The sequence below is a fragment of the Saccostrea cucullata genome, unplaced genomic scaffold (assembly GCF_032062105.1).
Source record: "Saccostrea cucullata isolate Sc308-1 unplaced genomic scaffold, CSIRO_AGI_Scuc_v1 ctg824, whole genome shotgun sequence".
Taxonomy (NCBI): Eukaryota; Metazoa; Mollusca; class Bivalvia; order Ostreida; family Ostreidae; genus Saccostrea; species Saccostrea cuccullata.
Genome location: NW_026923345.1, coordinates 91,927 through 118,910, shown reverse-complemented (window position 1 = coordinate 118,910; position 26,984 = coordinate 91,927). Strand labels below are relative to the sequence as shown.

At 34.7% G+C, this 26,984-nt stretch overlaps 2 protein-coding genes across 7 annotated transcripts; both read left to right on the top strand.

Annotated features, from left to right (window-relative positions):
- Positions 1 to 321: 321 nt before the first annotated feature.
- On the top strand, positions 322 to 17,125 carry LOC134263789 (methanethiol oxidase-like). 6 transcript variants are annotated; one of them, XM_062746170.1, is made up of 11 exons: positions 322 to 352; positions 11,992 to 12,161; positions 13,982 to 14,167; positions 14,301 to 14,421; positions 14,517 to 14,693; positions 15,001 to 15,182; positions 15,269 to 15,347; positions 15,515 to 15,636; positions 15,909 to 15,974; positions 16,099 to 16,244; positions 16,631 to 17,125. In XM_062746170.1, the coding sequence occupies exons 1-11, from the start codon at positions 337 to 339 to the stop codon at positions 16,818 to 16,820; spliced, it is 1,455 nt and encodes a 484-aa protein (XP_062602154.1). In that variant the 5' UTR covers positions 322 to 336; the 3' UTR covers positions 16,821 to 17,125. The 6 variants fall into 6 exon arrangements, with proteins under 6 accessions (XP_062602154.1, XP_062602153.1, XP_062602152.1 ...); XM_062746169.1 differs by having other exon boundaries at positions 11,989 to 12,161; XM_062746168.1 differs by lacking the exon at positions 322 to 352 and adding an exon at positions 3,988 to 4,110.
- Positions 17,126 to 22,461: 5,336 nt separating this feature from the next.
- LOC134263786 (uncharacterized) lies at positions 22,462 to 26,548 on the top strand. Its single transcript, XM_062746163.1, has 7 exons — positions 22,462 to 22,923; positions 23,086 to 23,279; positions 23,922 to 24,030; positions 24,712 to 24,997; positions 25,672 to 25,826; positions 26,090 to 26,189; positions 26,275 to 26,548. Exons 1-7 carry the CDS (start codon positions 22,642 to 22,644, stop codon positions 26,451 to 26,453), a joined length of 1,305 nt encoding a protein of 434 aa, XP_062602147.1. The 5' UTR covers positions 22,462 to 22,641; the 3' UTR covers positions 26,454 to 26,548.
- The last annotated feature ends 436 nt before the right edge of the window (positions 26,549 to 26,984 follow it).

Sequence of the window (26,984 nt, the reverse complement as noted above, 5' to 3'; positions counted from 1 at the left end):
ATACATATACCTTCACCAAACAGTGTTCAGGTGCATGACTCTACCTTACTAATGCATTAGTACTGGTATCATCTATTTTGATAATAGAGTGAATATTCAAAGTAAATATTTTTCAAAATGTAAGTTAAAGGAATTCATGCATTAAACAAATTCACTGAAAAAGACCGACCGAATTGTGAATCCCACATCAAAAGAAATTAATATAATATGTGTTCCTTAGAAACAGATAAAACATGACAAAACTAATTAAAAGAACATGATAATACGTGTATACACAACTGTAAACATTTGGATAGAATTGTATTGTCTAACGTGATTCCATTCCCTTTACAGAAAATGAAAGAGGAAGAAGGTAAGTTTTTGTACAACTATTCTCCTGAGGATTGCGCAATGTGAGAAAAATAATGCGCGAGGCCTATTTGTGTTTATTTACTGTTTTAACGGCCTTTCTTTTCATCTGTCTTTCAGAACTTTAATTACATTTTTCTTAACTGGTTGTGGCCCATGTGGCGCAGTGGTTAGAGCGTTTGCTCTAGAGTCGCGAAGTAAGGAGTTGATCCTTATTCGAAGTTGGTTCGAATCCCAATGTGGGGCTTGGAGACTGGTCGTTCGGATGATATCGTATAAACCGAGGCCCCATGTCGCAGTAGGTACTGGCACGAGAAAGATCCCTCCCTGCTCAATGGCCCTAAGTGCCGAATATAGGACTAAATTTGCAGAATAAAATATATATTAAACTAAATTTGCAGCTCTCCACCGGCAAGTGGTGGCGTCTCCATATGAGTGAAAAATTCTCGAGAGGGATGTTAAACAATATACATCAATGAATCTTAACTGGTTAATCTGATCAATACATAGTGTTCATAGCTATAGTGTGTGGACCGTAGACACGAGATACTGCCTACAGGCTCTGTTCATGATGGTTTCCATGTTCTCGATTGTTACCGATTATAGACGATAAGCGCCAAGTAACTACCAAATTATATGACAAACGAGATGCGCGCGCGCGCGCGCGCGCGCGCGCGCGCGCGCGCGCGCGCGCGCGCGCGCGCGCGCGCGCGCGCGCGCGCGCGCGCGCGCGCGCGCGCGCGCGCGCGCGCGCGCGCGCGCGCGCGCGCGCGCGCGCGCGCGCGCGCGCGCGCGCGCGCGCGCGCGCGCGCGCGCGCGCGCGCGCGCGCGCGCGCGCGCGCGCGCGCGCGCGCGCCGCGCGCGCGCGCGCGCGCGCGCGCGCGCGCGCGCGCGCGCGCGCGCGCGCGCGCGCGCGCGCGCGCGCGCGCGCGCGCGCGCGCGCGCGCGCGCGCGCGCGCGCGCGCGCGCGCGCGCGCGCGCGCGCGCGCGCGCGCGCGCGCGCGCGCGCGCGCGCGCGCGCGCGCGCGCGCGCGCGCGCGCGCGCGCGCGCGCGCGCGCGCGCGCGCGCGCGCGCGCGCGCGCGCGCGCGCGCGCGCGCGCGCGCGCGCGCGCGCGCGCGCGCGCGCGCGCGCGCGCGCGCGCGCGCGCGCGCGCGCGCGCGCGCGCGCGCGCGCGCGCGCGCGCGCGCGCGCGCGCGCGCGCGCGCGCGCGCGCGCGCGCGCGCGCGCGCGCGCGCGCGCGCGCGCGCGCGCGCGCGCGCGCGCGCGCGCGCGCGCGCGCGCGCGCGCGCGCGCGCGCGCGCGCGCGCGCGCGCGCGCGCGCGCGCGCGCGCGCGCGCGCGCGCGCGCGCGCGCGCGCGCGCGCGCGCGCGCGCGCGCGCGCGCGCGCGCGCGCGCGCGCGCGCGCGCGCGCGCGCGCGCGCGCGCGCGCACTTCAGCTTGTTCATCTTCAGCTCTCCTTATTTATAACATACAGGTCTCTATCACCTGCATACGGTGTTTACATCTCACTTATTCGACATTCGAGTGCAGGCTCCAAGTGAGATTAATTTTTAAACCTAGTCAGACTACAGACAGATAAATTGATATTACAGGGATTTCAACAACTACATTTAAAGCCAGCAATTTACAAATTCTATGGTCTTTGTTTTGACTTTGTTAGCAAATATAACCCATCGTCAGTGCCGGTGTAATTTAGCTGACTTGTTTCATACCATTTATTGTAGGAATTTGTTTTTATACTAAATTTGACTACAGACTGTTCCGTTCACCTGATCAGTATTCTATTAGGGCTCACGACAGGTGTGATTGGTCAACAGGAGACGCGTACCCTTCCTGTACCTAGGCACAAGATCTTGCCTCTTGAAGATTGACCACTTTTAGTTATCTTCACAATTTTTTTATGATAATGATCGCTTTTCATCATGTCCTCATTTTTATTTCTGGTTTTCAATCTTATGCGATCGTATGGGATTTGGTGAATATTTCAGAGGAGGGATCAGAAGCCAAGAAGGAGTAAGAATTCCTGATTGACCGGTCAAGTATAGACGGTCCATTCCGTAGTCAAATTTAGTACAAAACCAAGATATAGTTCAATTGGTATGAAAGAGTTTAACATTTTTAATATGAAACAAGCATATCAACTGTCTCGTTTGATATCATCATTTTGCAAGTTCTATGGTCGATACAATGACCTTGTCAGTAAATCTATCATTAGGTCAAATGCTAACTGTCAGTGATTGATGTTTTTCATACTTATCCCGGTATTGTTAAGCCATTTTTTTTTACACATTTAATTGTCTGCGATTTTTTCGGCTTTTCCGATCATGTCAAATAACACACGGCGGGTATGATGGGTCTTCAGATGTTCACTCCTCCAAGGCACCTTGTCCCACCTCTGATGTTTTGGAGTCCCGTGTTTGCTTTCCTTCCAATTTTTATTGTTTTAATGGACTTAAAGATTGAATACTGTACTTGATCTCCATATTTCAATCTATCAAATTATTATACATGAACAAATAAGTGGGGTCAATTAAAGATTGTTGATTTCTTTTACTTTTACATTTTCTTAATTGATCCTGAGTTCCCACAGGCACTTGTTTCCTTATTACTTTTTTAACCCATAGTATAATAGATTATACTATGTCCAAGGTAACAATTTATTAAAGAAACAAGCGCTGTGTGAGTTCTTCGTCTACAATTTGCTCGTTTCATTTTATTTGATGATTTAATGAATTTAAGATCTTTCTAAAAGTATCTCATCCGATAATAAACGTAATAAATACAAACAGAAAAAGGTTAGTATTGAAAGAAAAAATATCAAAGGTCCTATTCCAACTGCTCACTCATAAGTCATAAAGTCATCATTTCGTAAGTTCTATGGTCGATACAATGACCTTGTCAGCGAATACAATTTATCATTGAGTCAAATGCTGACTGACGTTTTTCATACTATTTGTTAGTCCATTATTTATACACTGAATTGACGACGGATTTTCCATTATTTCCCGATCATCACAAGGAGCACACAGCGGGTGTGACCGGTCGGCAGGGGATGCTCTTTCCTCATTGGCACCTGATCTGACCTCTGATGTTTCGGAGGTCCGTGTTTGCTCTGCTCTTATTTTGTATTGTTTTATGGACTTTTGATCTTGAATACTGTTCGTTATCTCCATATGTTTCATATAAAATGTAGCTTTAACGTTTACAATTTTCCAAAGGAAAAGTACTTCATGAAAAATTAAAACAATTATAGTATATAATGTATAGTAGAATATTTAAGTTTCATTTTTTGGTAGGAATCTATCCGCTGTCATGGCCAGTAATCCCCCCCCCCCTACAAAAAATCCTTTAGTTTCAGCTCACAAAAAGGCTAAGTACCTTTCCAATTTTAAAATATTTCACAAGTAAATGATCAAGATTTTTCACATAAAATTACTTGTAATAAATTTTCAAAAATGACACATCTACTGTCTTAAAGTTTTTTTTTATTTATAATGTTGACAAGTATAAATTATTTTGAGAACAATATCTTATACTGTCATACTAAGCTTTTCTATCAATCAAATTTAAACACAAAGACCTTTTTATAAAATGGAATCGTTAAGTACTCTTCGGCAGAATGAAGATTTATGCGCAGACGAATATTTTAAAAGGAGGAGAAAAGGTTGATTCGTGTAGATCTACTGAATAGAGCGCATTTAAAGTCCGCGTCGGGCTTCCCTTAACAGGCTGTAGAAAATGAGCTCATCTGAGGAGGAAGGTACGTTTTCTGTATTACATAACTAACGTGTAAAAATACGCAGTAGAAAACGAACTCGTATATTTTGCATAAACTTGTATTCGAATTCTGTTGTGAAAATTTTTCTATAACGAAAGGTATTCAAATGACAGAAAGTTCGCTTAAACTAGAAATATTGAATTATAAATTTCACGATATTAATACTTGAAAATGAATATCTTCATCATATATATTCTCATAAACGTCTTTATGCTATTTAATGTTTTTCGGTTGGAAATGGAGAGAAACTGGCAAAATGGACAGAATTTGATCTCAAAATTAAAATTAGAGATTTACAATTAGCCAGAATAGTGTCAAAATTTTATGTCAAAGTCTTCCATAACTAATAATAAAATTAGCCAAACGGAGGAACAGAGAAAGCACTTCTGATAATTGAAAACCAAAATATTCATTACACTGGGTTAAAAAAAAAGATGGGTCACTGTGTTCATCTAGAGTAAGTATTAGAAAACATCCCTAAATTATATAGAGCAGAACAAATTCGTGTACTGTCTAACAATATCGCAATGCTTTGGAGGATTTGATATTTGTATAGTTTTTCACAACAATATGCACACATTCTTTAGGGGGCCGATTGTGGTTTTCATTGCGCAATATTTCGCGCATCATTGTAAAAAGAAGCTTATTTACTGTTTTAAAGCAACTTACCCTATATATACGGCGAGTTTGATGATCTGCATGGTGTAAGCAAATATATACGAGTGCACTTACATAATATATCCAAAAAAAGGCACAGTTGCATTAGTCTGGGACAAGCACAATATGCAAACACACACATTGTGTTCTAATAGTTCAGCTATGGCATTTCGTTTTACTAAGTTTTCTGTTGTGCAACAAACTACATGTATTGAAAAACTTTTTAGCTTAAATTGTGCCCCTATATAAGCCGACCTGTTTTAATATTCCTGTGAAGCAGAATTCAAAAAGTTTCAACACGAGAAGAAGAAATTAATAGTCACTGTCATTCATATGTGGATTCGACCTATCCCAGTGACATAAAGGACATCACAGAGTTTGTTACTTCTGTTTCATATTTGGTGGTTTACTGAGTATAGATGATGAGCCAGGTATATTAACTAAATTGTATGATTGACGAGATAACTAGCATTTCATCGTTAACTTTTCCTTAGTAGTATTTATCTTTTTATACCTGAATATAGTGTTTACATGTCCCAATTTATTCAATACTCTAAAGCATTCAGCGAGTACGATCAATTTAAAAACGAGGGAAGCTAATCACATATAAGTTAATGTTACAGGGATTTCATCAACCTCGTTTAAAGTTTTAAAGTCAGCATTTTGTAAATTCTATGTTTGTTATAATGGCCTTGTTAGCAACTAAAAACTATCATAAGATTGTATTTTTTGTTGGCTTGTTTCATACCAACTGTAAGAGTTGTTTTGAAATACTGAATTTGACAACGGGATTTTACGTATAACAAATCAATACACCGGACTCACGACGGATGTGACCGGTCAACGAGATGCTTTCGTCTACCGGATGATTGGACTCACGACGGATGTGGCCGGTGTCGCATAATATTTGGTCCGCCTCGTTTAAAAGTCCGGCCGGACCTAATACGATAACATATTAGGTCCGGCCTGGCCGTATAAGAAAAGGTCCGCCCTCGGCCTTTTAAACAAATTGTATCACAAGAGATGCTTATTCCTCAGAAGCACATATATAGTTACACCTCTGGAACTTTCGGGGTTCCGTGATTTATGCTTGCCTTACAGTTTTGTATTACTTAGATTTTTTGTAAGACGGGTCACTGTTCTTTATTCTTTTTTCCCCCCATTTCTCATTTAGATATCTGTGTATCCGTCATTTTACTGTAGTATTCTTGTACTTAAAAAAGATATTTTCTACAAAGAAATTATCCAGAGACATAAATAAGATTTATTATGTCTCTGAATTATCTTTTTATTACCGACAGAAATCTATAGTTTTATTAAAGGAATTTCTAATTTTTTACTAGTAGTCTTAAAGTGATGTTTGTTTAAAAAGCATTAAAAGTCAGGAGAACAAAAGAAAAAGGTAAAATAGGATCGCTTCAATTTTGATAACAAATCATATATTTTCTAATTTTTTATGCCTTACATTTTTAATATTAACTTAACTTAAAATTAAATTGAAAAATATTTTTATTCTTATCAAAATTTTAAACTAAAATTGAGAAAATGTAAACATATCAATAAGAATTTTTTTTCATAGATGTGTACAAGTGATGACAATCATTCAAGATTTACATCTTATCAATTGCACCTGTGACATGTACACAACACCTGTGACTCTCTCTCATTTCCCCAAAGAAAGTCTTAAACGAGGGAGATTTTTTAATTTTAATTTTATCATATTTAAGAGTTTTTCTTTTATTTTAATAAAAGAAAATGTAAAAATTGCTTTATTGGCAAATAAAATGCTTTAAGATAGAGTTTTAAATTTGACGTTAATATTAGATCCTTTGCTGCTGAGAAATCTATTAAGTTATCAATTTACTTTGTACATGTATGTGATCAAATTACACACATTGGTCACCGAAGTACACACAAAAATGTTAATTATATTAATTTTATTTCAGACAATTCTGATTTGATTTTTTATGTGATTTAACTCCTTATGTTTTGTTCAGGAAAAACAATCTGAAACTTTTAAACGCATTTGTCCACCCTGCTATCTTTGAAATTTAAATTTTTAATGTGTGTGCAATATATGATGTTATATGTGAAAAAAGTGTTTGCATGGGTGAATTTAATTTTGGTGGGAAAATAAAATTACGAACACTCATTATTATTATTTTTTTTTTATTTATCCCCATCCGTTAAAAATAAATAAGAAAGCATAAACATACTCCCTTCCCCGTCCCACTTATTTCAACTTTGGCCCTACCTGTATATCACCACACTTACGCATGCACGTGGTCCCCCTATCAGTTTAAAGTTCCCGTTATTGACATTGATTACTTTGGTCTATTTACCTACGCCACCGACCCCCAAACATTGACCGATGGCGCTCGGTAAGTCAGTCTAAATAATTAATGTTCTCTGTGCATTGTCTTAACCTGTCCACTTTAACGTGTGCATTAGTTCAACAAGCATTTTTTTGTTTTGTTTTGCTTTCATATTTTGCGTGCTAGATATACAATGAACCTTATTTCGCATACCAGCCATACGTATGGTCTAGACCAAGAACTCTCTGTTATATAAGAGCACCACTGACAAATACCTTCACCTAGTAGCCCTAGTCTTTTTGCTATAAGCTTAAATCATAGTTTCAGTGTTAATCAGTATGAAATGCAACAATGGTTATTCCATAATATCTATCATTTTTTGCAAACCTAAAAAAAAAAATACGGTGGCTCAAAGGTGTCATTCGTTTGTTGAAAAAATACATATCAAAGAATTTTGGAAATGCGTACAATGTACTGTTCTTGACGATAATTTGATTCGTACTGGAGCTTAAAGTTACATTTAAGTTTAGTAAACCTTTTATGTATTTCATTGGCTACCACCTTTCTTTTTCATCATCTGCCATCAATTAAAAATTATGCATCATATGAATATAATGTGCACTTTTATGTCATGCACTTTTGTCTGCTTACATAATAAGACCATTATCTCCATAAATGGAATGCATTGTCATGCTAGATAAAAAGATTATTTATTTTATTATTGATATTGTTGAAATGACAGATTGCAACTATTGCAGAAAAATGCAAGTTTTGCATTAACAATGAGAGCAAGACGTATATTCTGTAAAATAATCGTATACATTATATTTTCAAGTATACGTAAGATGATGTATTATTAGCTGTACGTCATGGTATTGTCTTCTGAACGAGAAAAAAATATGAAAATTAAACATTACATCGAATTTTATTTTCATTAAAAACTTCTTGGAAGAGCTCACTGCTCAAAAAATCTTTATTTCAGAAAAAAAAATGAATCGAGCTAATTCAGCGTTAATGGATTGATAAGCAGCATTGTTGCAAAAAAAATTAAGGGAAGCGCTTCATGAAAAATATGCCTACGTGACAAGTCTGTGTGATTCACACATCAATAACTCACACAAAACTTAAAAACATTCCTTAACTATATTTAATATTTTCAATCCTCCATCGTGTAAACTTTTTTTCACTTTTTTTTCTCCGTTCACTATAATGAAGTGGGGAAGAGTGTGGATTCCTTTAAATGACGGGTATATAAATAACACTCAACTCCATAGTTGTTTATTATTACTCAATAAATGTATGCAAAACATATGGTGGTCCTAAGTGCCATTTTGACTTTGTATTAAATGAACAGGAGCGGATCTAGAAATTTTTCAAAGGGGGTGAAGAGGAAAAGAGTTGTTATATATAACGTACGTTTACATACATTTTGTAACTTATGTGATCTATAAAAAGTGGATGCCGATGGACTACCAGCCTGGAAAAAAAATTATTGATTAAATACTAGTACCTGAGAGTTTTTGACAAAGCAAGGAAAACAAATCTCCAAACCCGAAAATCCTATTTTATACGGGGTTGAAGGTTCCGTGTTCTATTTTGACAACTAAATTTCTTCATATTTATTGTAATATTGCTACATGAACTGTTTCTATAGAAAACACAACAAAAATTTGGGACTCTATTCTTTCTCTCTCTTTTACGCAAATCCAAAGGAAGGATGTGGGGTTGCAACCCTCGTAACCCCCCCCCCCCTCGCCCCCGGATTCGCCACTGCATGAATTGTATGAAGTCATGTTACTTCAATAGAATAGTTCAACAGCACAGTATTGGTAGTCCTATAGCCATGGCTTTACTTTAATAATACCGGCTCAGTTCACAGTTGATGAAATATATGGAGATAACGAACAGTATTCGAGCTCAAAAGTCCATTAAACAATACAAACTAAAAGCAAGACAAAACGGACCTCTGAAATATCATAAGTTGGTATCAGGTGCCATTGAGGAGTGAGCATTCCTTCAAATCAGTTCTACATATCTTTTAAGAAAATGAAGATAGTTTAAATTCGTTTAAACCTATCTTTATTTCTTTTGGTGATGGCTACAATTATTTTGAAGATAATATAAATGAATTGAAGATAGGAACATTTCAAATACTACGAATTAAAGAGAAACCAAGATTGATTCAAAGAAAGTCGATATGAATTGAACTTAGGTTTTACTGATCTATACCGATCTTTAAACTTTTGTGGGGATGCATGAAATGTATGGAGATAACGAACATTATTCAAGCTCAAAAGTCCGTTAAACAATACAAAATTTGAGCAGAGAAGACACGAACCAAAATTTCAGAAGTGGGATCAGGTGCCATGAGTATCCCCTGCCGACCGGCCACACCCACCGTGTGCTCGTTCTCTTGATCGGGAAATAACGAAATAATTTGTTGACAATTCAGTGTGTATATTTATAATGGCCAAACAATTATCATGAAAATCGTCAATCAGCATTTGATTTAATGATAATTTGTATTTGCTGACAAGGTCAGTATACTCACCATAGGACTTACAAAACGATGACTTTAAACGAGACTCCTGATATTCTTGTTTCAACAACTTGTTTGTCAATTATATTGCTTTAGAAACTGTCCATACGTAGAACATGCCCTCGCGTATTGAGAGGCATAAACCGCGATACAGGTGATGAATTTTTATCTATCTCTAAATGAATTGAACATTTCTTTGTATCAGTTGTATATTTTTTCAAATTATGAAGAGATAGAGATAATTAATGCACCTATCTTTAACTGATTAAAAAAATAATTTGAATTTTGTATTATTTATTTAAAGTTTGGTGTAATTACTTACACATATGTCTAACTCATATTTACACTATATTTAGATCAATTGTACTTATCTTAAATTTAATAGAAATAAGTTCAATTATTTGAAGATGGTTACAATTAGGGATTTGCTTTATGACTACTTTAGTTATTTGTACCTATCATCAGATCAATCATGCCCAATATTAATTAATAATAGGTTGATTTATGCATATTTTTGACCTCCAAATTAGCACAATGAAGTTGGAGATAGATTTAACAGATTTCATGATATACTAGCGTACAGATACTTAGAATAAAATACAGGTATTGATTTAATGGAATCTAGGTATAAAAGACTCTTACCTATCTTCAAATCATTTGTGGGGATTTTAAATTGTACGTTTTTTATCATGTATACTAATGTATTATTTTTCATACGATTGTTAGGTTATTGTATACACACTGAATTGTTGACAGACTTTTCTGTTACTTCACGATCATGATAAGGAGCACACGGCGGGTGTGACCGGTTGGCAGGGGATGCTCACTCCTCCGTGGCACCTGATCCCACGTCTGATGTTTAAGAGGTCCGTGTTTGCTCTGCTCCTATTTTGTATTGTTTTATGGACTTTGAGATTGAATACTGTTCGTTATCTCCATATCCTTTGTATCATTTAAATTTAATTGTACCTGTTTTGAATTCATCTGAAGATAACATTGTATGTTCAGTTATTTAAAAATAGGTACCAATATTTCGAGAAAGTTACAAATATTTGAATACTCAGTATGTATATGTTAATTTGGGTTTCCATATAGTACGTGGTATTAGCGCTAATCATACAGTTCTTTTGATACTTTTAATCTTGATGGCATTATCTAAATATTCAGGTTATGTCAAGATTCAACGCTGTTCATGTATATATATAGATGTTCATATAAAGTTAGTTTCAAAATAAAGTCTTCCGTGCAAAACCATGAACTACATGTAGGTATGTCGAGATTGTGAAGATTTCCGGTAAACATTATGCATTATAGTATATTTTATTTACGACTGAATGGCAGCTGAAAGCCGCCATGAACAGATACACTAGTGTAACAAAATATATATTTACATCTACTGAATATTTTATTCTTTTATTACTTGTGAAGACCATTGCCTCTAATCAGTGCATGAACAACACTAAGTAAGCCACGTGCGTAAATTTCTTGAACAATGACTGTTACATCAGTTATGAATACAATTATATTTTCATAAACAATAAAATGCTTTCTTTGGTTACGCGGGTTGTGTATTTTTTTTTGCAAAAGCTGCGACGTTAATTCCCGTACTACCAACCAAAGAAAGCATTTTATTATTCAAATATTACCCAGATCATGCAAGTTTATTTTCGAGCTGTGAAGAGTATGAGTCGCTTTCGTGCGAAGATATTCGATAGACTATGTAACCCCTCCTTTAAAATGACATTCTGGAAACTCTTACGCAATATATTCATTGCAACTTTGATAAAATACGAACACATTGTACACGTCAACCGTCATTGTAAGAAAAGCTGCATTGATAATTGTCATGGAAGCTAGAGTTTTTACGCTTATCTATTTTCTCACATGTTTATTGTACAGTTATGTGTGGAATGTATTAAATTTTTCATTTTATTGTTGATGCTATTTTTTATGAAAAAAATTTTGTCGTGCAGTTTTTAAATAAGAATTACCGATGTTTTACTATTTTTTATTACATGAAAAAAATTTTATTGAATACTTCAATAAGTGCAGTTTTTAAATAAGAATTTAAATAATAATACTTGTACGTAATTGAAAAATAAAGATTCATGTTTTTTAGCAGTATAATATTTCAAAAAGATATTCTGTTACATATTATTTAAATTATTTTGTCTTAACAATATACAACTTCGCTGGCCAAGGGTTTCTGATACGCTATACTCTCCTGATTATGAGGAGAGCAGCATATCAGAAACCCTTGCTAGCGAAAATGAACAATATAAGGCAAAACAATTGTAAAGTATAAATTTTCAACTAACTTACATTGTGAATAGATATCCCCTTTCTCAGCAGGTTGTTGTGGTACGGGGCCGGGGTATGCCACGCCCCTGGATGCTATGAAGCATGGGCCCAGGGAGAAGATTGTGTATCTCCCCTGCATAACCCCCGTAAGCAGAAAGAAAGACCTTTCTGACTATCTGGCAACAGTAGACGTGGACCCTACTTCACCCACCTACAGTAAAGTAAGAAACGAATCATTCAGTACTCGGAAAATGTATGTTTCATCACCAATACATGTATATAGAAATATTGAGCGAAATCACTTAAAGATCTTTAAAAAAAAATCTCAGCTTGAAATAAAAGATCTCACAGAGTCTGGCTCATCTGTCTCATATTTTGGATATTTTATTAGAATAACACGTTAATGGTAACCTAAAACAAAGGTTAATGATAAACGTGATAAACAACTTCTCAATTGTCAATTCTCCTTGCTAAAATATACCCTTTTAAACTCCATATATCGAGTTTGTGGGTTTTTTTTTTTATTAATTTGATACACATGAACATGGTCTATGAGACAAGGTACAATGTATTGGCTAACAAGTTGATAAAACAAGAATATTAACTGTCTCGTTTAAAGTCATCATTTTGCAAGTTCTATGGTCGGTACAATGACCTTGTCAGGAAATACAATCTATCAGAAAGGTTAAAGGTGAAGATAGCGAACAGTGATCCATCTAAAAACACTATGAACAATACAGATATGTGAAGATTAAACACGGACCCCTGGACATTGTCTGGTTGGACAAAGGTGCCTAGAGGAATAAGCATCCCCTGTTGACCAGTCACACCCGCTCTATTGATCAGTCAAATCCTGACTGAACGTTTTACATACAAATTGATAAGCCATAATTTACAAATTGAGTTTTCCATAGGTTTTCCCCCGTTTTTATCGATCATAACAAGAGGTACATGTTCATGCAGATGTGATCTACCGGCAGGGAATGGCATCTGATTTCACCTGTAAGGTTTTAGAGATCCGTGCTTGCTCCGTTTCTGATCCGTAGGATTTGAATGACATATGAAGTTGAATTCTGTTCCTTATTTCCATATTTCACAGTAAAATCTACCTGTAGTATGCAATAAGGGGTTTTCTTTTCAGTTCAAATCTTTTGGAATAATTCTTTTTTTTTATGAATTATTTTTTCAAAACATTGTACAAATTGAACTTTTTAGTTGAAATTAAACTAAATTCCAATTTTTTACTGCATTACTCATCAAGACTAGTAAAGTTTTTTTTTTTTTTTTTGCAATTGAGACTAAATGAAAAGATCGTAATTCTTAATGTTCAGTTTGCAGTAAGTGCATGTATTGCAAAAAGCAAACAAATCGTTATACTGCGTAGAGGTGATTTCTTTACCTTGAAGATATAACAACCAGATTTTGATAAGAATTGTTTATCAAGGTCTAAATGATTACAGATAAAAGTTGTAACCGGATAATCACCAGAGTGGTTTATTGCATTTTTATTAAGACATGTTCATGTAAATCCAAAATAATTTAAATACAAAATCTGTTCTTTGCTCTTTCAAAATGGAAAGCACGATTCCCAAATTTAATTTGGGGAATCTTCCTCTATCCTCAATCCAGTAACCTAGCTTACCTTGCAGATGGTGTCTTAAGATTTGAATACAATGGAAGGTCCATAGCAATTACGCCTGATTTCCCTATGATAAAGATTAGAATTGTACAAATGGTAGAAACAAATCAAATAGGGAAAAATACACTATATGATTGCATCATTGTATAGTAAAAAGCTATATGGGAGAAATCTTGCTTGTATGGTGAAGATGCATGTCATATATAAATTGACATTAGTAACATTGAAGATATTCTGAAAAGATTAAAAATCACATAATTGACGTACTGGTAGACACACTGCATAATTATTTTGCATATTGACATACTTATTTCACATTTTGACGTGATTTATCTTTTATTTCGGAATAGAATATTTCAAGTAACACCGCAGCCCCACTGACTATAACAATAATCATTTCAGGTTATACATCGTCTTTACATGCCGAACAAAGAGGACGAATTGCACCACTCTGGTTGGAATGCCTGCTCCAGCTGTTTTGGAGACAGCTCCAAAAGTAGAAACCGTTTGATCCTCCCCTGTATTAACAGTGATAGAGTGTATGTGGTGGATGTGGGAACCAATGAGCGACAACCTCGTCTGTTCACGGTAGGAATTGCAACTGAAAAATTCACAAGAGTTATCTTTCTTTCCAATCCAAAAATCTTTTTTTTTATTTCATGCTAAAAGATTGACTCTTTTAAGTAGGTTTATACATGTATATTATGGTTTCGCATTGTAGAGTGTTGAGCCGTGGCAACTACATAAAAAGGCAAACTTGGGAGCTCCACATACCACCCATTGTCTTGGGTCAGGCGAAGTTCTTATAAGCTGTCTTGGAGATGAAAACGAAAACGCAAAAGGTAGGCAGGACCTTTTTATATGAAATATTTGAGCCAATACGTTAAGATTTCAGACAATTAAATTGAAAGGTAAACATTGTTATTTTCCCATCCAGGTGGTTTTATCCTGCTGGACGGACAGTCGTTTATTGTGAAGGGTAACTGGGAGACGAAACCGTTAGAGTTTGGGTACGACTACTGGTATCAGCCTTACCATAACGTGCTGATCAGCACAGAGTGGGGAGCACCGAAAGCTTTCAGGAACGGATTCAACCCTCAACATGTGACAGACGGTATTCACCCTAACAAAAAACAAAATAGTAAACTATTGTTAACTACACGTATACATGTATTAGTATATTACAGTATCAACGATTTTTAAAGTCAAATTACCAAAGTTAGTAGGCTAGAGTTAACATTTGTGGATTTTGTGAGGGTACACTGTATATCTGAGATTCACTTTACCTTCATGGGTGAATTGCAAATAATATTCTCACCAGAGCATTATTATTGAAATGAGTACCTTCTAAAAAGCTAAGGATATTATTTAATAAAACATGGTGGAAGAATCTGAGAATAATTAACCTTATTTTAACAAAGGTCTTTATGGCCACCATTTGAATGTCATGGACTGGACGACACACGAACTCATCAAGAGAATTGACTTAGGTCCGGACGGTCAGCTACCTTTGGAGATTCGTTTCCTCCACGATCCTACCGCCACGGAGGGATATGTAGGGTGCGCACTCAGCTCAACCATCTTCAGATTCTTCCGCGCTCCAGTGAGTTAACATTTCTTTCTTTATCTGTTCGATAGAGAAAACAATTGTAATCAATAACTTTCATGTGATATATTTGTTAATTATAGAATGGTCAATGGGAGGCCGAAAAAGTCATAAGTATTCCTCCAAAGAAAGTAAAGGGCTGGGCAATGGAGATGATGCCAGGTATGACATAGAGTGTTCATTGTAGATATACAAAGTAACATTGACGTAGTTTAATATACATTTGTATTCTTTTTTAATATCAAAATAATATTACGATTTAAGGCATTTAACAGCTTATCTCTCTATGGCAGCACACACATGGGTAAACTTCTGTCTTTAATCGTTAGGTTTGATTACGGACATTCTGATATCACTTGATGACCGATATCTGTACTTCAGTAACTGGCTTCATGGAGATGTTCGTCAATATGATATCTCTGACAGAAGGAATCCGAAACTCGTGGGACAAGTAATATCTTTAAGAAATCATATATTGTTATTACTTTAAATATTGGGAGAATAAGGGAAATGTGAAAGAAAAAGATTAGATGAAATGAGGATGAATTTTGAAGACATTGAAAACATCAGCAAACTATATTGACTTCAAGTTAATTAATTAGACAAATAATGTCAAAATTTAACTTGCAATCGTTCCTTTTATAAGGCATTTCAGGATTTAGAACTAATCATTTTTTTCCTCATGAAGGGTTAATATTTGTTTCATAAATGTTTTTTCCTCAGGTCTTCTTGGGTGGAAGCATTTGCAAAGGTAGAAAAGTCAAGGTGCTAGATGACCCAGAACTAAAGGTAACGATACTTCTAATTGATAAATTGTTCATTTATTATATATTTCACATATCATAATTTCTCCAATCCAAATTCAATATTTTTAAAAAAATTATCCCGCAATTATTTTACATCCTCTCCTCAGACTCAGCCAGACCCAGTGTATGTGAAAGGAGAGCGCCTGCGTGGTGCCCCTCAGATGATTCAGCTGAGTTTGGACGGGAAGAGATTGTATGTGACAACATCTCTCTACTCCAAGTGGGATGATCAGTTCTACCCCGAGCTTACCAAGTAATACTGAATTGCAAGATAGCTCCAGATCTCTTATTACAAGATGGCCCCACCTTCTGTGTGTGGTTTTATGTATCCATCTCCAGTTTAAATATTTTAATAATAGAAATTGGCATTGATTTGTGACTTTGTTTCAATTGTATATTTACTTTGAATTTTGAATGTTAATGTCACTTAGAATCTTTCAAGATGCAATTTTTAGAAAAGGTAAAAAAAATCTTTTGCTATGGATGATATTGTATTTAGTATTAAAAAAAAACAAATAAGAAAAAAAAAGAAAGAAAAAAAATATGAAAAAAGATCAATTTAATTTGTTTAAGGCTTTGAATTTTTTGAACCCTATTTAAGATACTATATACAGCCTATATTCTTCTAACCTTTCACAGAGAAGGATGCCAGTTGTACATATTGGATGTTAACAACGTCAATGGAGGTTTGTCCTTGAATCCAAACTTCTTAGTGGATTTCGGCAAAGAGCCCCAGGGCCCCATGCTGGCCCACGAAGTGAGGTATCCGGGAGGGGACTGTAGCTCTGATATCTGGCTGGCTCATACTGCCATCAAGAACAAGATGTAGACATGACTGAGATCATACAGAAACTCTGTACAGAACTTTGAAGCATTGTGCTTTCTTAGAATTTCAACGCTGCAATATTTTGATATACAATTTGATTTGCTTTGACATTTTAATTTCTATCATCCTGCATATCTTTGAAAAATGTGTTCTTTTTATTCTTGAATTACATTTGTTTTATAAATGTATTGTAAATTTTTAAAACCAAATTTTATATATATTGTTGTCTGTTATAAATAGCATTGATTAATGAATACATCTATGATTAGATATCTATATGTATACAAGAATTAAACTTTTGAAGCATTTTTGTTATCTTTTACTGCAAACCTTCATAAACGATTTACATAAATTACAGAGGGAAACTGTGATATGTAATTGCCATTACGAACAAAGACGTACCGGAATCTAAATTTTTGACTGATTACCAATTTATGAATTGCAAGAAATACATGGATGAATAGTTTATAAAAATGTAAACCTGGAACTCCGAGTGAAATATACGAACTCCATAAGACATTGTTTTTCAGTAACTTCTGATGACAGATTACTGTGTTTGGAATTAAAGTCCAAGACGATTTTTTGCGTCAATGTACGTATAGCACATATTCCTTCCCCCAACGAAGTGACACTACCGAACTGACTGAAATATTGCCGATCCGGCGTTAACCAACAAAAATCAAGCAATCCAACGCAGTGAAAAATCTCTGACGACCATAGGGGTTTGGGTTTCATTGCCATATACTGTCTCGAATCGAAATCTGGAAATATGATTCATCTGAGATTCATAAGGCTTCCTTAATAAAAGGAAGATTTCTGTATACATTTGAAAAAAAGTTTAACCCAGAAGTTTAATTTTACCAATATAAGGAAGTCATACTGTCAGCGCAAAGCAAATAACCTGAAAGAAAACCAGGAATACTAGTTTTTTTCTTCTTTTTTAAATGCCAGCAGTTGATTAGGATTTCATTGATTGTCGGGAAGGACCTCCAATAGAAATGGTCTCAATTAAAATATTGATTGATTATTTTGTTTCTGCAATATTTTAGCCATATTTTGGCGATAAATTACATAACCGCATGTAATTATAAAAGTTTCATTTTATTTCAGCATTCGAGTCCATTCAATTAAAATAATGAAACTTTTAATTACATGCAGCTAACTGTTATACAAGTGTACAATGTAAGATCTGTTAGGAAGATCTGTTAGGATTTTAGAAATCATTATTAGATTATCCTTACAGATCTTTGTGAATAGCTTTTATCGTCTTCGACATTTAAAATTCACATTGTATGAGATACACAAATTTAATGAGCGAATTCTTATTCAAAATAAGAAATGGTGGGAAGGGAATAGGAAGAATACGTTGAGAAAACTTCGAATAAAAGAAATAAGAGCAAAATTGAATAAATCCAACATAAAATTTACATTCTTGCTACAAAAATACAAAAACAAATATTAAGTGGGCGAAAAAATAATGAAAAACAGGAAGATTATTCTACAAATTAAATATAAATCTTCCATAACAATTATCTTTTATTCATACATTGATCAAGTGTAGGTAGAATGGATAGAAATTACCGAGATTATCATTTGAAATAATAAATGAACGTGTGTATATGTCGAGAAGAAAACTAAAAGCCGAGTTCCTCTGTCTCAAAAAGATGCTCTAAAACACTATTGCACTAGAAGAATGAGAGAAAGATGCTCGTATGAAATGGACCATGAAAAAGACCAATTTGAGGGTATTAATTCATCATCTTCATCACCATCGTCGTTGTTGTCATAATCATCTTCATCAGTAAGTAGAATTTGTTTCATTTCAATGATCTTTCTATTAAAATGCATCTAAAAGTTTTCTACTGCTTTGTCTCATTTCATGTATAAGAATATGATCAACTGTTGTAAAATGGGTATGTTTTAATGAAGCTTGCCAATTCCTCTGTGTAAATCCATTCGATGTATCCCGGTGAATTTAAAATAAGATACCACAGAAGAGACACGACTGTTTCATGTTTTGGGATATTTTACTATAAGAGACGTAATTTAATGGTAATCTCACAACCTCAAAATGATATATAATATGAGCTATATTAACTCTATAAAGAAGGGAGTAAATATGTGATTACCAGTAATTATTACATTTAATCGGCTCACGAAGTCCGAAAGTTCAAGAATCACGGAAGTAAACACCAATGAACTGGATATACTGGACCCGTCCTCGTTTAGAGTGTTACAAGAGTGCACAAGTCTTATCTGTTTATAGACTCTTAAAAGTTAAAGAAAAAATTGGTCAAGCATTTAGCCACAGGATATTGTTACCAAATAAAAGATAAATCATTTATATGTAAATATTTCCTTTTCAATACGAATTGTACTGTTAAATAATTTCTGCAAATGGAAGGAAAAAGTTTTATTTTAAGTCATTTAGACTTTTGAGAGGGATTTTGTGTCAGAGTTATTTTAATAGAAATTCTAGACCAATTTTGCAATGCAGTTAACCTATTTAACATTTTTCTTCCTGAATAATAAATCACCTCAAAGTTTATTCCATGTAAATGATCTAATCTTATTTTTCCTCTTTAAATTAAGACCAAAATATGTAACTATAAAACATCAGCAGGCATGTTCACGACGCTATCTTAGGACTACAGTGTGTCCTAAGAACGTCTTAGGAAATGTCCTAGTCTTAAGCCAGTTTCTCGAAGCTTTCCTAAATTTGTGAACTTGCCTAGGTTTTTCCTAACTTTAGGACAACATAAAGCTTGTCCTAAGATCATCCTAAGTTTGTTGTGGTGCTTTTGATTTTGAACATTGCAAGTATTACCTACAATTTCTTGTTTCTCAGCAGTCCGTGCACGAGCTGTTGATTTACACAAATAATAAAAAAAAATGTTAACATAAGGCCTCTTCTTTGCAACATATATTATAATTTTCGATAGTTTTAATACAGAGCTGCAGGCATGTTTATGAAACTTTCCTAAGATTTGTCCTAAGATTATTCCTAAGATATGACTTAGGAAGAAAGTTAGGAACATCCTAAGATCAACTTATTTCTAGGAATAATCTTAGGTCAAATCTTAGGAAAGGTTCATGAACATGCCTGCAGATTGACAATAACTTTTGTCCTACTCAATAAATCTGGTAGAGCAAAGAAAGCAAAGGAAGCCAGTATTAACAAGACATGGAGAAGCTTGTATTCGAAGGGTAGAAAGTATTAGGATAAAGATATAAAAGTACCCATTAGGAGAGAGAAAACAATATTTACTATATTCTTAAATTGGAACCATTATTTCTTGTTAGATAAATAAATTCTGAACAAATTTTTAAAATTGTGATTTGTGAAATGATTACTGTAGAAATACTTTTTTCTGCGTGGTAATAATTTACGCTATGTACGCGGTCACCAATTGTCCGCGGAAATTGCCCCATCGTACTCAAAATAATTATGAGGGTTATAGTGAGAGTCAGAGAAATGGATATTCCGCGTTATTATGACCCCGTGGAAAATAGCACGTCTACAGAATTACATAATTTCCCGATTTTATTACAATATTTCCTCGCAGTTAAAGTATGTCGTTTTATTTGAAATGAAAAATATGTCTCTATCTTTATTTACTCAGTGGCATTTTCACTTGTATTAAATTTGTATTTTTCTCCATATTTAAAACGCAAGTTTAACCAAACTTATAGCACTAATTATCCTTCAGATGTGGTCTTAATATTTATTTTACAATGACATAGAGTCATACCGATGCAAAATATAATGTAATTACGAAGTCCAATCACCTACGTAAAAAGAATTCTTGTGAATTGTTGGTTCATAAGAATAATTACAATCATTCCATAAATGTAATAAATGAATGTATCAATTTTGTATTATATACATTTATATATAGAACAATCGAAACAACATTATATTTTTCTTGAAAATCAATATGTTGTATAAAACAAAATAAATAAGGTAATTGTATTAAAAATCGATATTTTGAGAATATCATTAATTTCCCCTTTTTTAATCTCTTGCTTTTTGGTGCTACCCAATATCATAAGAAAATAACAACGTCGACCTTTACAACAGAACAGCATTACATTTTCTTTGAAAAAAATATGCAGGAAAAAAAAATCAGTTACATATATATCATTTCCTACTATATGATTTTTAACTTTTCTGGGATAGAAATACTAGAACATGAGATTACTTTAGAAATGGGTGTGTTAGCATAAAAAATATCATAAAAATCCCCAATTTGACTACGGAATATTCCATTTAGGGTTACATCGGGTGGGACTCGAGGTGAATGCTTATTTTATCTTGGAGTCTCGTCCTATCTCGGGCTTCCTGCATTACATGTATTTCCTGTTCATGTAGATATGTATTGTTTCTAGACTTTTTTTAACATCTATCACTGTGCCTTATCTTAATTTTTTCATTACACATAAATTACATGTTCGCAGAATTTCCTCGTTACTTTTACAAAAAGTAATATATAAAGTTCATCGTATCTTCACACTCCCTCTGTGTATCGTAATCTGGCAAACAGAAAATCCGTAGACAATTTATTGTGAACAAAAATGGTCTAAAAAGTTGTATGTCAGTCAGTATTAGAATTACTCAGTAATGATTGTTAGTATTTCAGAGAAGGTTTCTGTATCGACCATAGAATTTGCGAAGTATTGACTTTAAACGAGTCTTTTGATATATGAATTCTTGTTTAATCAATTCGTTTGTCAATAGCTTCCCTCGCTTTAGACAAGTTCGAACGTAGAGCATGTTCTTGCGGACCGAGTCAGAACTGAGATATAAACTCTACATGCACTTGATAATGGTATATTGCTTCGTATATGTAAATGAGGGAAGCTGGTAATACAGAAGTGGAATTCATCACGTTTATCATAAAGTTTTGTGGATAGTTTACCATTAACGTCTTTTTTTCTGCTGGAATTTTCAAATATGAAACGAATGTTCCTTTAGGCTACCCCAAAACGCGGTCACCCTTTATATAAAATTTCATTTATAGAAGTTGTGAGGTTTTTATTGAATTTATGGTAATTGATTATCTTTTGAGGAAAAAAGTGGAAAAATTTTTTAAGTAAAAAATGTGAAAGTAACGAAACTACAAAAAAGGAGAAACATGCACAATGAATTGACTGTTATAAAAGGCCAACTTTTTTACTGAGTTATTTATGCAATAGAAATACTTCCTTAACACTAATTGGCAATAATTAATACTGATTTTGAAAGGAAACATTTATTACATGCAATTGTTAGACATGTTATGAGCAATAAGTGAGATCTATACAGGAAATGAGGAAAACAATGTTAAAAAACACACAAAATACATTTTGGATGCTCGATAACCAAGTATCATAAGTTTCAATTGTAAATGCTTAAAATGACTTTGTTTATGTATTCTTTAAACCTTAAGTTTGTCTTTTTAATGTTACCATTGATATCCTTGAATAATTAAATAAAAAAGAACGAAAACAAACTCATTTCTTCTCGAAAGTACTCTTATTTTCATTTTTTAAAAAAATATTTTTTTCATTTAATACTAGAGAAATGCTATTTAAAACGAATTCCGAAGTTTGAGATATTAATCTCAAACACAATTTTCAACTGATTAGTTTATTTCAGAAATTCTTTTGTTGTCCAAGAATATTTGGGTTACGCGGAAGTTCAAGTTACGGTTTTTCGGTCATAGACTTGCCGGAAGATTTCTCACGTAGTGCAATTGCAAAGAGTTACAAGCCACGAGGAAATTCGTTAAAAAGTATGTTTATATATACATGAGTGTGACATCTACTTCAACATTCCATATCTATGATGGAGGAGTGCAGTAAGAAAACCTGGATATGCAGTGTTACGAGAGACTGCTCTTTGATTTTAGACAGATTTGACATATACACGACCCCAACTCCACAGGATGTCCTTGAAATGGGAGATGACTTCTTCAGTGATGAGGACGACTCATCCAGTCTGGAGCAAACTGATGGTTTTAGTTTGGGATCTGCAGCCCTGGCCTCCAAAGACAGCTATGCAAATTCTGATGAAGTAGACGGGCTGTTTTCTTGCATTCATTTTAAAAGGGGTTCGGGTTCATCAGTACGTATCTTATTCAGCAGCTAAATATTTTTTTCATTAAAGAAAAATCTCAATGTTAATATTTTTCAATAAAATCCATCGATTTCATTGAAAACTGGTAAAATCGAGATAGATCTTCGGTCAATTAATTTGCATAAAATTAGAGAAATTTTTTTTTAAAAGACTTCAAGTAGTTCAAGCAGTTGTTCAGACAAAGACTCCAGGCCACGGACACGGAGAAGAAGAGCTAGACAATTCCAGAGTCTTTGGAGTCGAGAACCTATTTTTAGCTTACAATCTTTCAAAAATCCCAGAAGTCGTAAAGACATATTCCACGTGGTCTCAGATGTTCACGGGACTATTCAAAGTGGATTGCGGTAGGAAAGAAAATTATAAATGAAAAATAATTAAATATATATGCACTCTAGTTTAACAAATAAACATTTATTTGAAATTCAAAATAAATTATTTGAGTTATAAACACTTCCTTAGAAATTTTTAATTTTTTTTCTTAATTTGTCTAAGTAATATGAAGGTTAAAATATGGAGGGGCATATATTTTTGTAATTTAAAACGAAGTTTATGCCATGTTTGTTCAAACAGAGTCTGACACACCTGTTTCATATTTGGGTATTTTACCTGAAAAAGAACGTCAATGGTACCTAAACACCAAGCTTTATAGTAAACGTGACTTTCATCTAAGTTTTATCGTTTAATTACATTTACAATTCTGCAACATCAGTGAAGCTACAAAGTGTCTGAATAAACGGCATGAAGCAGTGCAAATATGAAAAAACGACCTTGCATTTAAATTGTAACCTTTAAAGTTGAATAAACAACTTTTGAATTTTGGAATTACCAACTTTGAAAAAAACATTGCATGGCACTAATCCGCTTCCGTATATTGAAGAGCTATCAATTAAAAGTGAACTCTATTTTTTCATTTGATTTTTAATATCATAAACCAGATTATTTATATCAAACTTAAACGCTTTAATTTTTATTCTTTTTCTTTTAAGGAAAAACGATAGGGTCATCGAAATTAATGAGAGAGACGTGCGACATGAAAGTCCAAACAATGTTGACATCATATGGCGAGGACTCTCAAATGTGTCGAAGGTAAAACTGGTAGGTGATCATGACATTATTCAAATTAAAATTATCGTAAAAGTAAGAAAAGACTATTTATTCTTCATGAATGTTCTAGATATTCAGTAATAAAAAAAACTCTTTCAAATTGACATCCATTTTATTCAATTTCCTTTAAGACTAATTTTGTCCTTTTCTTTTGCTAAAAAATTAATTGTAATGCTAAGAGTAAGAAAACTTCATCCTAGAAAATATTTTTAGGAAACTACAGTATATACAATGTATTCTGTCTCAATATGACAAGAGAAATCAAACTCAGAAGCTGTAATGATTGATTGATTGATTGATTGTATATTGTTTAACGTCCCTCTCGAGAATTTTTCACTCGTATGGAGACGCCACCACTTGCCGGTGGAGAGCTGCAAATTTTGTCCTATACTCACACTCAGGGCCATTGAGTAGGAGAGATCTTTTTCCTGCCAGCACCTTCTGCGACACGGGACCTCAGTTTATACGGTCTGCCTTACTTAGCGACTCTAGAGCAGACGCTCTAACCACTGCGCCACGCTGGCGACCAGAAGCTGTAATGTCAAAAATGTATATTTAAGCAATTCAAACTCAGAAGCTGTAATGTCAAAACTGTATATTTAAGCAATTTTTGTACTTATTTTGATACTATTTATGCGAAACGGAAACATATTTTTATGATTAATGTTTCAGAAAGTGTGGCGTTGGGAAGAGGATGAAAGTGGTCCAAGCATAAGGGAAGTGAGGATGGTTTATCACCCAGTGCAGCCTGACTGCCTGATACGACAAATATCAAAACTTCCTCTGAGTGATAGAATACGCAGGAAAGCAAAAAGTTTTACATGGTCAGATATGTCATTTTTACCGTTTCACATCCGCATTGCAAGTGAAACAGGACTATATGTTTCTGCTAACACTGCAGACATGTCTTTATATGGGGAACAAATGGAGTTAATACCGGCAGGAGCCACAGATCGATGTAATCCTTTATTTCTTCTTGAGCATTTTTTTCTTTATATTTTTCTATTAAGAGATATAGAAATAGGTTGACAGGGAATGCTCACTCCTCCATGACACCCTAACCCACCTCTGATTTTCTGGAGGTTCGTTTTTTGCTCTGCTACAATTCTGTATTGTTAAATGAATTTTTGAGCATGAATATATCCAAATATTTCATTTTTGATATTCCTACAATGTTTTTGAGACACTTAAAATTCTGTCGGTAATGGACATCGTGAATATTTTATTTATATTAAACATTATGTTTGATACATTGAGAACACGGAACACGGAAGCCGAATAAAGGACTATGTTAATAATAATGATTTCTAACTGTAACTGTTCATTGATAATAAACAAGATAAGAGAACAAAATTATTCTGAAAATTAAAAACTTTATTATTAGAAGGAGAAATGTACAAGAAGTACTCGATTTGTATCATTTATTAAAATACTACAAGTGTTAATCTGTTATGAATTAATTTTCCATTTAATATTGTGTCTTCTTACATTATGTTTAAGTATTAAAAGAAAATACAGCTAAGCTGTCTTAATAAAATTCAATGGTATGATTCTTTCTTCTTAATGTATGAGAAATATAGAAGGAGGATATGATTTAAATAATAAGTGGTAAGCATTTTGTTATCATTTTAGTTCGCTTCTCTGCGAAGTTCTTCAGCTGTATTTTGGAGGACGAAGATCACGGCACAAATGCAAGGGTTGGCTTTGTCGCCCAATTTATTGTACAAGATAAATGTTTTGATGTTACATCCGTCATTGCAGAATCGACTTCCTCCATTAAATTGAAGGTAAAATTTTGTTTATAAAACAACAGTATGAACACAGATTTACATACATCAATATGTTGATATAAATAAATGGTGTTAATCGAAGCAACAAAAGTGTTGTGACTTACATTTTTAATAGTAATGTATGGGATGTTTATAACAAGTATATGGATGTAGTGTTGATTACTCTTTAACTTCTTGCTTTAAAAATTTAGTTAATTTTGTAAAATTTTTAATAATTCCTCTAAGTAAAATACCAATATTCATTAAATGATTTATTTCAGCCACACGTTCCTTATGACACAGACAACTTGGATGAACGGTTCATATTGAAACTCGAAGTTCCCAACGAGGATAACTTCTTTGAATCTCTGGCATACAAAAGTAAAAATTCATTCTTAATTAAAAATATAAACATTGAACAAAACAAAATTAAAATAAGATAAAGTCTTAAGGGTTTTCATTCCAGATGTGTTTATGAAATACAATAATGACTCCAAGAAACTGTTGATGCGTCAATGTGAGGGTCCTGGACCAAACTTCTTGTTTGAAATGTTTGAGACACGAGGACCGAACTTTGACTCTACACTAAACATTTCCAGCAGGTCAGGCATAGACGCCGATATCTTTGTGTTTGAACCGATTTGAGTAAAAAATGAAAATGGAAACTATAAATTATGTGGAATATTCTTGGCCTTTTGTATTTTTAAGATTTTTTTTCTCTTCGAATTCAAGGTACAGTATTATTAAAAAAACATTGTGCAAAGCTTAGTCGTTTTTGTTTAATCATAGCATAACAAAATGATCCAAAGTTTACCAGCTACTTATTTACCATTTAATATTATTTTAGTCCTTTGAACATCATTCCATATACTGTATATTGGATCATAAATGATAAATAGAAATATTGATTACCGAAAGGATCACTGCACTTAACGCCGGTTTTTGGGTCTTTCTCAATCTCTGTTGTCACATTTATTTTTGTTTTTATTTTTGCCTTAAGTCATTTGTTATAGAGTTTGGTCTATTTTCAAATGAAATGCGATGTCAAATTGGTTATACTGCGTTGCAATAAAATAATTTGTTGTTTTCTTACTCCACCTCTCTGCAAATATTGGGAAATTAGGCTTATCTGCCCTTGATTGAAGATAAGATTTATAAATATGCATAATTATGAGT

What these genes read in the sequence shown, in the direction of transcription:
- LOC134263786 (XM_062746163.1), top strand. Translation starts at nt 22,642, where the DNA reads ATGATGGAGGAGTGCAGTAAGAAAACCTGGATATGCAGTGTTACGAGA. An exon ending in AAAGGGGTTCGGGTTCATCA is followed by an intron (nt 22,924 to 23,085) that starts GTACGTATCTTA and finishes TTTTTTTAAAAG; the next exon opens with ACTTCAAGTAGTTCAAGCAG. An exon ending in GGCAGGAGCCACAGATCGAT is followed by an intron (nt 24,998 to 25,671) that starts GTAATCCTTTAT and finishes TTATCATTTTAG; the next exon opens with TTCGCTTCTCTGCGAAGTTC.
- LOC134263789 (XM_062746167.1), top strand. Translation starts at nt 4,089, where the DNA reads ATGAGCTCATCTGAGGAGGAAG. An exon ending in CCCTCAACATGTGACAGACG is followed by an intron (nt 14,694 to 15,000) that starts GTATTCACCCTA and finishes ATTTTAACAAAG; the next exon opens with GTCTTTATGGCCACCATTTG. An exon ending in TTCTACCCCGAGCTTACCAA is followed by an intron (nt 16,245 to 16,630) that starts GTAATACTGAAT and finishes AACCTTTCACAG; the next exon opens with AGAAGGATGCCAGTTGTACA.